The sequence below is a fragment of the Pundamilia nyererei genome, unplaced genomic scaffold (assembly GCF_000239375.1).
Source record: "Pundamilia nyererei isolate P.nyererei 1_Seehausen unplaced genomic scaffold, PunNye1.0 scaffold00298, whole genome shotgun sequence".
NCBI classification, from domain to species: domain Eukaryota; kingdom Metazoa; phylum Chordata; class Actinopteri; order Cichliformes; family Cichlidae; genus Pundamilia; species Pundamilia nyererei.
The window spans coordinates 537,630-547,282 of record NW_005187699.1 but is presented as its reverse complement, the minus strand read 5'-3'; the positions used below and the strand labels follow the sequence as shown (position 1 = coordinate 547,282).

General features: G+C 42.8%; 2 protein-coding genes across 7 annotated transcripts in view; both read right to left on the bottom strand.

Annotated features, from left to right (window-relative positions):
* Positions 1-4,762, bottom strand: part of mfap3l (microfibril associated protein 3 like) — a 9,873-nt gene extending 5,111 nt beyond the window's left edge. For 2 of the 4 annotated variants that reach the window (XR_312226.1, XM_005751076.1), the window contains exons 1-2: positions 4,317-4,444; positions 2,531-2,931 (exon numbers count right to left, since the gene is read on the bottom strand). Coding sequence is in view for 3 of the 4 variants with exons in the window: in XM_005751076.1 (XP_005751133.1) it covers positions 2,531-2,798 (268 nt within the window). In the remaining variant the exon portion in view is untranslated. The other 2 variants (XM_005751077.1, XM_005751078.2) reach the window with 2 other exon arrangements.
* Positions 4,763-6,620: 1,858 nt separating this feature from the next.
* Positions 6,621-9,653, bottom strand: part of aadat (aminoadipate aminotransferase) — a 15,881-nt gene continuing 12,848 nt past the window's right edge. For all 3 annotated transcript variants that reach the window (XM_005751070.2, XM_005751071.1, XM_013915402.1), the window contains 3 exons: positions 9,085-9,191; positions 7,987-8,088; positions 6,621-7,906 (listed from right to left, as the gene is read on the bottom strand). In XM_005751070.2, coding sequence (XP_005751127.1) covers positions 7,865-7,906; positions 7,987-8,088; positions 9,085-9,191 — 251 coding nt within the window. In that variant the 3' untranslated portion in view covers positions 6,621-7,864. The remainder of the gene's footprint in view (positions 7,907-7,986; positions 8,089-9,084; positions 9,192-9,653) is intronic.

Sequence of the window (9,653 nt, the reverse complement as noted above, 5' to 3'; positions counted from 1 at the left end):
GTGCAGCCCTAAAAGAAATAACAATAACCCATCATTAAGCATAACAAGGATACGCTTTGCTGGAGTATTTGCTAGCTGCACTCCATATGACAAATGGTGGATGAAAGTTACAGTAACTGTGTGGAAACATCCCAGGCAGAAAATATCAATTTCATTTTTATGTGACAATATTGTGCAGCTCCTGACGCGTTACAGGCTTAGATTATTAATAAGAACAATTAAAGTAAAGCGTTAAGCAGCTGTGTTATATTTGTGTGCTTACATTTAAACTTGCACTGTGTCACTCCTACTTTATCCATAATGCTGTTACCATTCAGTGTTTTTTCTTCTTCTATATCATCAGAAATATTATAAATGCTGCTGACATATTATAATATGACTTCGAGTATATCATCCACCTGTAATGCCAGGTTAATTAGTGAGTGACCGTGGATGTGAGGTAGACCAAAGTGTATAGAATAAAGCGTTGTATGAACATATTGCTGAGTGGGCTGCGGAGGTCCTGGTGGAGATATTGTTACTTACAGACCAAACAAAGTTTGTTGTTTCAACCTGATTCCAATCTTTGTGCTGAGCTCAGCTTAAGAGATGCTTGTCTGATAAGGTTTTGCAGCCCAGCACAGCGCAGGTGCGTTCTAGTCGCTCTGCAGTCTTTCTGCAGATGCAGTTAACATTCCTGAGTTATTGCCGTTTTCTACCTTTGGCTGAAAGTTGTTTTTAACGACCCTATTTGCTGCATATTTCCCCCACAGAGCAACGTTTTAGTGCATTCACCTCCTCCCCAGCTACTCACTGTCTCTACTGTGTGGGAGCAAGAGATGGACAGAAATCACAGAGGGCTTTTACAAATCTGCAGTATGAGGTCTAAAAACCACTTCTGCTCCTTTCTACTCGGCAATCACGATCAATTTCCCACACTGCTATCCTCCGGAGGAGAAGGATGAATGGGCATTCAGGAAATGTAGCCTGGCCAGCAAACAGTGTCCCGCCCATCCGCCTTTTTCATGTGGAGGCGAGCATTTCTAATTTTATCACCACCACCAGATTATAAAATGACTGATGTGCTGCCGAGTACTACGAGCTAACAAACTGCAGAAGCCTGTGCTACCAAGTAGGATGTGGGGCTTATCGAGGGAACTTCAGGGTTAACCTTAGGTGTTTTACTCTTGCTTCACACGCCACCTGCTCTTGAGCATGTTCTGTTTAAAATAAGAGATCAACAGGTACAAAACTACTGATCAATCAGCTCTAGGGAAAGGCACTATTCCTGGAGTATCCCTCAGATCTTAGCGCTGAGTTAGTAAGAAGGTTTAAGGTTTGGTTTTTTTAAATTGGGTCTAAAAGTCGCTATTGTTCCCAGATGAGCATCAGTTTTAATTGTTTGAAAATAGTTTTTGTTCTTTTAACCTTAATCATAAACAGGACACATATGTACTTTTGGACCTTCACTTATCCTTTGATAAAGCCAGACACACACATTCATACAGCCCTTTTCCTCTCGCACACCCACATCTGCTCCCTTTATCTTTGTAAAAAGCATGCATAGAACTTTCACCAGCAGATCTGTGCGTGTTTCTGATTGGCCAGGTACTGCTAACGTCACCCCTCTTTCATTTGAAAGTGTTGGCAGCTAGATTGATAAACCCTGGGTAGACTTTTCGAGTCGATAACCAGCTTCTTGTGACAGTTTGACTGGTAATGTTACAGTAAGTGAGACCTGATAACAGAAATATGTCCTGGGTATGATGAACTGGCTTCGTTTTACAGGATCCAGGTTAGTGACTCTGCTACGTTTATTGCTCAGTGAAGTACTGCCAGCTATGGGAAAGTCTATCTGCCCCTAATTATATTCCTGAGTGTAACCCAAGGGAAAAGCTGAGTGGCGGGTACAGACGCACTTCTGGGTTTGTAGGTCATAATAACAACTGCGGCTTCTCTTTCTCTCGCTCTCAACAGCAGGTTTCAACAGGTCGGCTCAGGAGGATCGCGAAAACAACAAACCACTGCTCCCTCCCTGTTTCTACTAAGGCGGATCACAGACAAAAGGATAGTGGGCTCGAAAGAAAATCACTAGTTTAAGGCTTCCTGAATCTAATTGACACAGACCATCCATCAGAAAAAGAATAATCACTGCTGCCAAACAAAATGGAGAATAATTGGGCCACAATCCCCCCAGGAACACAAGTCAGACTCCTCTTTGAATACAGAGCCAGCAACGCTTCTGGTCTTTAGATTCTTACGATGACTGCTCAGAATGTTTAAAGCCCACAGCACAAGCTCCCGTGGGGAGAAACCTGTAGTGTTTATGCTGATTTCTAAGTCCTGGTTAACGTACTCCAATTAAGAAAATCACCCTAAACTCATGTGGTAACAATGATGATGCTGCAAGTAAATAAAAATGTCACTGCAAAAAGAAAAACAGTCAGGAACCACTCACTTCAGTGGGCTGCTTTAATGTGATCATTTTATAATAGGAAAGTGAGAGCAGGAAACCAGGTTTATAATGAATTTTTAAAAAAGTCTATCTCACCGCTCGTGTCCACCCGGTGACCGTGGGAGTTGAACCACTGAACACTGGGGAATGGGTCTCCAGTGACATTGCAATCAATCAGTGTGCAGCTCCCCTCTCGGGCAATTATCTGGCTCACGCTTGTGAACACAGCGGGGACAGATCCTCCGTCTGTCGCGTTACCGGTTTCCGTGTAGTTTCCGTCTGCGTTAAGCTGTGAGGCCCCGGCAGTTTGCGAGGCGATGAAGAACACCAGGACCAGAAAAACGAATCCACCGGCCCAGTTCATTTTCTCTAGCTGAAGGTTTGTTACCCAAGGGGGACGAAACTGTCATTCCTCCAGGGACTCCATCCTGCAGACTGGCTATCTCGTGATGCTTGAGGGTAATTTGGTATTCAGCTCAGGTCCATGAAGCATCTCACTGAAGCAAGAAAGTGAGGGGCATGCAATCATTAGAGACAGCCCAGGAACAAACTAATAATAATCAGATGTTTTGATAACTAGAACTCCAACCATAGGTTAATACACTTCTGTGAGACAGGATTACGTTTTTACATTTGAATTTTGTTCACACAAAGATCTAAGATCTAAAAGTATCCATTTACAATTACACTACATGGACAAAAGTACTGGGCCACCTGCATATTGCTCCTACAAGAGCTCCCAGGGCAGTTTTTGTGTTGATGTTAATGCCTATGCCACATCCCTCAGCACTCAGCGACCCCACTCCGTAACTGTATCTGGGACTTTGTGGGTGAGTTGCTGTGGTTCCTAAAGGCTCCCACGCTCCAATAACACCACTCAGGGTTGATTTTAACCACCTGAATTCAAAGATTATGAGGTGTGGCCCAGCACTTTGCTTTATATACACTATGAAGAAACGCACTCCATGTTTAATAACCTGCAGCAGATTCTGTTTCTGTGCTAGATTTAAAGTGACAACAATCTTAACCCTGCAACCTCGCAGTTACTTCCCCTACACTGCGTTCTTATTCCGGTAAATACCATATTTTTGACCACTGCTGCTGTTATTACACTAATCGCCCATTTCCTTTATGTCTCGCAGGGTTAACGGTATCTACTGTTCAATTAGCTTCCACTGCAATAAACTGCATCCGCATCTGAGCCAGTCACACAGAAATCCTCTCTAAAACACCGTTAAATGTTCATTCATAGACTTCAAAGTTAGCAACATCAAACGGCAGCATTTTTGCTAGTCTGAAGCTGACATCGAGCTAATATTCCAGCTAAAGGCTGGTAGTGTTACATCAGACAGATATAAGGCACATAGTACAGCTTAACAACAACTACGATTAACAATGTTGTTGTTGTTTTTTACGTTTTATCCATATAGGCAGCCTTGCTTTGCGTTACAACCGCATCTTTGGGCTCGATTAGTATGAAAACAAAGGGAGACTGCCACATAACGGAGCTGTGTGTGGGCTCCGGCTATTTTCCGCTGTCACACGTAAAGTCCCTCCGACGAAAATAACGTTACCTACATTACTTTATCAATTAGGTAGAATACAGATATGTCAATGCGGATATTAGTCATGTGTGGTTGAGCTGTTAAGATTTTAAACTGTGCTTGAGGATAAAATAAAATAAAACAAGGGCGTGGGACCCGGCTACGTGCTGGACAGCAGCTATATGTATGGGGACCCTTCCAGAACTGTGCCACCGCAGACTGTTTACACAGGACGAGGGTTCATTTCATGCATCGCTACAGTTAAATTGTCAACGTTACTGGACCAAAAGAGGAGAAACAAATAGCTGAAAAGACACCGGGTAATGCTGCAACGTTACCTCCTCGGCGGAGAGCCAAGCGGTCCAGCAAGCCGGTCCTTACCGTTGACAATGGCAGCGGCGGCGGATAAACGGTCCTAAAAACGGCAAAATCCGCGACTCCCCCGCTAATAAAACTCGGGCTTCATACTCACATCATGGTCGGCCGCTGTTTCACCTCGAAAGTTTGGTAGAAACTACCATAGTCGGCGGTTATCGCTGTGCTATTTCTGCTCGGGCATCATCGTCCTCCTCCTCATCGGACCGCTGAGCTCGCTCTGCAAACGACGACTGAGCTGCTTCAAGGCACGGAGGGAGGCAACGTCGCCCAGTTGCTTGGGTTGCCCTGCCTGTACAGATGGCTGCCAGACTCAAACTCAATTCTCACTTTATACAATAAAAGAATATTTGTGACATGGTTTCTAGAAATTAATCCATTTTAACATTCTTTGCTTGATTTTTGATCACGTGGGGTGCGCAGAGGGTGGGAAAAATGCAACACATGAACAAATACTGGTGCAGTGCAATACGATCTAATACCGCTAATATGCTGCCAGTACTTCAACTTATCCAAACCATCACTAAACCGGTTCTCTTATGCTCTCTGGTTAATTTATTAGCAGCTTACACCAGGCCGGGAAGATATTGGAAATTATGTTAACTTGAGCTTGACAAGTTAAACCACAAAAAGCCACAAATTAATACACAAAACAGGTTTAAAAAATGTAGATTTTTTTTAATTTAATGAAAAATTAAGCACCATGGGCTGGTTTAAAATGATACTTGTGTTTACATGGTTTACTTTCAGATAGATCAGACAAACCTAGACACACGAAGTAAGATATTATTAATTGGAAGCTTTAATACACAACACACCTGTGAGCATCAGTGCTGGAGCCTCGTTTATCCTTCCTCACACAGGATATAACTGCTGCATGTTTATGCAGCCCGGCCTCCAGACTCCCACGAGGACAGAAGTAAGGTCTGAACAGCTTTCCAGTGCAAAAGACTGATAACCTCGCTCACATAAAGCCTTGTGGCATTTAATAGCATGGCACACTAAGTAGGTTATTTTGTGCATGTCTGCATTACAGCGTAGGCCTATAGTAAGAGGTAAATGGGCTGTGGTGAAAACACATTCTAAAAGGCCGTTCAAGGAAAAGACTGTATGTGGATCACAGTGCCAGCTTCCTTTTGAAACAATTAAAGGCAGAATAAAGGCTGCTCTAAATTTAGACCCGGCCAGGGTCATTCAGCCTGTACAGGCTGTTATTCTGTTTACCAGGCCTGATAAAAGGAGACCCTGAAGCCACAGCGCGAGTCGGGGATTGACGTTATATGGCAGAACCTCAGCAGGCAGTCAATAATTAAGTCAATGCTTCATCTATGTATAGAAGCAGTGGAGGTTAAGGCTGTGTGTTTTAGCTTGTGTGGAAGGTTGTTTTTATTGTTTCAAAGTAAAAACAAAACAAAAGTTTATTCAGTAACTTTAAGAGAATTTCAGCTTTTCTGCTCTAGAGAGGATTTTGGTGCTTTCATCCATTTCTGTGTTAATGTTTCACATTCTACCAAACAAATCTGGGGCACTGCTTCGGTTTTAAAGTTACTGTTGACTGAAACACATTCAAAGTGAGACCTCTTCACAGTTGCTCCTCTTCAGTTGTTGTTCAGATTCCCATCCTGGTATTTACAGAAATCTTTGCATTCAAATTTGAACGCTTCATCCACGACTGCAGTGAGAGGGGTAAAGTGTTAACAGTCTTGTATCTAAGCCACCTCGCTGACCCCGTCCTCCTTTCCAGATGAATGTTTGAGCAGTACACAAACACTTCAGACTGCTACATATTAACACAGCGGGGGCAGGAAGTCTGTACAAAGGAGAAGAAAACAGTTCCCACCAAACTGATAGACCCTGTTGTTGCTGTTATGTGAGAGCCAGCAGACTTTAGAAAAAAGGATGAAGAGGAAGACGAGTCGGTGCTGAATTGTTCATGACTCCACCTGAACCTGACCAGCTCTCAGGTCCCTCCACTTTGCATACCAAATATCCTTGGGCAAGATACTATCCTCAAGTTGCTATGGATGTGTGTGAATGTTAGCTAGAACAAGCGTAGAAAAAAGCACTGGTGTGAATGAGGCAAGTTTTCTAAAGCGCTTTGAGTGCTCAGAGTAGAAAAGCACTATGTAAGAACCACACCAATTACTTTGTAAAGTGAAATCAGATCAGGCCACCTGCAATATGATCTGATTTTATCATCTGCACCAATCCCTGAGCAGCAAACTACAAACAGACTCAAAAAAAAAAATACAACAAAATACAAAAGGTAAAAAGTCCTTACTTTATTTCACAGATGAGATAAAACCCATGTTCTCATGCAGTAATGAGTTTGTGTAGCCATTGTTCATTATACAGCAGTGAGGCTGTGTCTGCCATGTTTGCCCTGGTTTGGGTCCCAGGGGTCAGAGTTTCTTTAGAGGGTTTTTAATGTGTTGGATATTCTGATCCTCTTACTTTGAGGTTGCTGCTGTGCTGAGGTTTCGATTCAGCTATGTGGTGCTTCAGGTCTTGCTGTATTCTTCTTTCTTGGAGTTGAGTCCTTGCTTTTTCTACGTGGTTTCAGTTCCTAGTTTTAGTTTATTTATGTTTAGTGTTTTCAGGGTTTCGTTTTCTGTTCCTCCCTCCACCTCGTCCTTCTCCGTTTCCCTTTGTATTACTTACTTGCTTGAATGTTTCAGCATGAAAGTGAACCACTTTCATAGTACAGAAAACTCAGGGCTAACCTTGAAGTTACCCAGATAAACCTAAATCCTGCTTTTGTAGCAGAGGCCTTTGGTCTACTTTAAAATAATTATATCAAGAACTGTTAAGACGGAGCTCTCTGACTTCATGATGGACCAACCAGGTCTGATTCCTTCATGTTCCTGGTTCATTGTGCGTTCAGCTCCTTGAAGTATTTTTATTTTCTTTCCCAGAAAATAAGAGGACCTGAATTCTAACAAACGAGCCTGACTGCCCTTCTTGTTTTGAGGTTATCTGTCATTACTAAAGAAAGCCAAGACGCATTAAATCTGTTCGTCCTTAAGAAGCTTAAGAACAGAATACAAAGGATTTTAGATGATGGCACTAAGGCTGTGTCTGAAGTCCTGATAAATGTGCTCGGTTAAAGCTGATCATTTGTTCCTGCTCGCTAAGAAAGGGATTATTTTTCTTCTGGAAAATGATCTGTTTGTTAACATGAATTCATCCCAGAGATTATGACGTCTCTGTGATGGGTGATGGTTAGATTTGGAAAAACTAGATTTAGAAGAACTTCATTAAGCGTTTAGGCTGTGCTGTACCGATTTCTTGGTCTGCTAAACAAACTGAGCTGAGGAAGGCGGGCATCACTCAAATGATCAGATACCTTCTTCACCCAGTCAGCACACCTATAGTTTTTTCTGTGTAGGTCCTGATTTTGGGCTTGTAACACTATAATTTTGACAGTCATAAGAACGCACTATTAAATCTAAACTAAGCCCTTCAACCACATATTTAAAAAATCCTGCATCTGCCAAGGACGAATAAACCATCACAAAGCCTCTTTGATGAGCGCAGAGAGTCTTTTCAAAGCCTGGTGGGGAAAGAAATACAAGATTAGATTGAGTTGTAGAGATTGTATGTGTTTATCTGGTTGTTTATCCATTTGTTTACCTCATCAATCTGCTCCGGTGTGCTGAGAGAAAAGGCCGCTCTGACGTAGGGGCAGGGCTCACTACTGTTGATCATGAACACGCCTCCAGGAACTAGCAGGACCTGTAACACACACACACAAACATGTATCACCAGTTCTTACACATCTCCAGTTTTTACACAGGGAATGAAACATATTACATATTGTCTTTTCCTACATTCACCCCAGCCAAACTGTGACTTGAGCTAACATAAAGCCAGGCAGGTCACCAGATTTTACTCTAAATGATAAAAATTACATTTAATTACTTAATAGTCCAAAAAAGCTTACACAACAGCTCACTGAGTAAAATGACAACTTTGTGATATATTTTAGTTACTGCAGGCTTTTTGCTAGGATTTCAGGTACTGGTTACAAACTGTGAGGCCAAATGTTTCCCTTTATGCCAGGTTGTGTCACCGTCGTATTTCTCTCTGTTTGGTAACTTTAAAAAAAAATTACTATTTGTGGCATTATTCATGTGAAGTGAGAGGAACACCAGGAATAACGTCCAGGATATCCTCCATGTTTGGTCAACATCCTGTCTTCTCTGTCTCTGATAACCAGCTTTCTCGCTCTGATATAGCAGTTTGGATTGGGTATAAATATTCTGGTATCTGTCTGATCTCACAGGCTGTAAACTGTTCCCCGTGGCATTTATGACAGCACTGAAAGACTCATTTTAGATTCAGCTGTCCATTATTCCTCCTCTGTCCAATGACACAGTGGTGTTATTATCTGCTGTATGAAGGCTTTAAATGCTCAGGACTCAGAGGACACGAGCCTGCTGTGCAGAGGCCTTGGAAAATCCCGATTGTACCCACTCTTGTTCATACACAGCTAATTCAGTAGCATGGAATTACAAACACACTGTGTGTGAGTGTGTGTGTTTGTGAGGAGATGTTTGCAGGTTTTGTGTCTCGGCAGAGTGTGGGATGGTGCTTGTAAAGCAGCCTTTGTGCAAGTGTTTTCCCTCTCACGCACACACACGCACACAAGTGCCTCTGGGGTATCTGCTGTTCAATAGGCAGGTCTTAACCTGAAAAGAGAACAGCACCTGCATGTTTGTTCACACTGACCTCTTTCTCCAACGCCTTCTCCATGATCAGCTGCTGGGTATCAGCTATGCCCTTCAGTTTCATCCACAGGAACATGCCTGCTGATGGTGTGTGCCACTCTGCTACATCTGCATGCACACACACAAACAAAAGTGCCTGAGCATTTTTTCTGTGATTCACAATGCCTCTTTGGTCATACAGTGCTTTAAGTAGGCCTCACTGGTTTAGCGGCTGCTGGTGCAGTGAGCCACAAAATCTCACTTAGATTCAGTGTCTTTGGTTCCTGAAAAGGCTGCTGGGCAGAAAGTCCAAGAAAAGTGACTGAGGAAGATGAAGAAGGATGAGAGGAAGTGTCAAAAATCACTGATAGTTCACTACACCTTAGTTCTGGGTTTGTTAGTGAATCTGCTGCCAAATGTAAGTAATTTTACAAAAATGACTGCTGTTAGATGACGGCACTATTGCCTTACAGCAAGAAGGTCCAGAGTTCGACTCCACAGGCCGGCCGTGGCCTTCCTTTGTGGAGTGCATGTTTGTGTGTGTGTGTGTGTGTGTGTGTGTGTGTGTGTGTGTGTGTGTGTGTGTGTGTG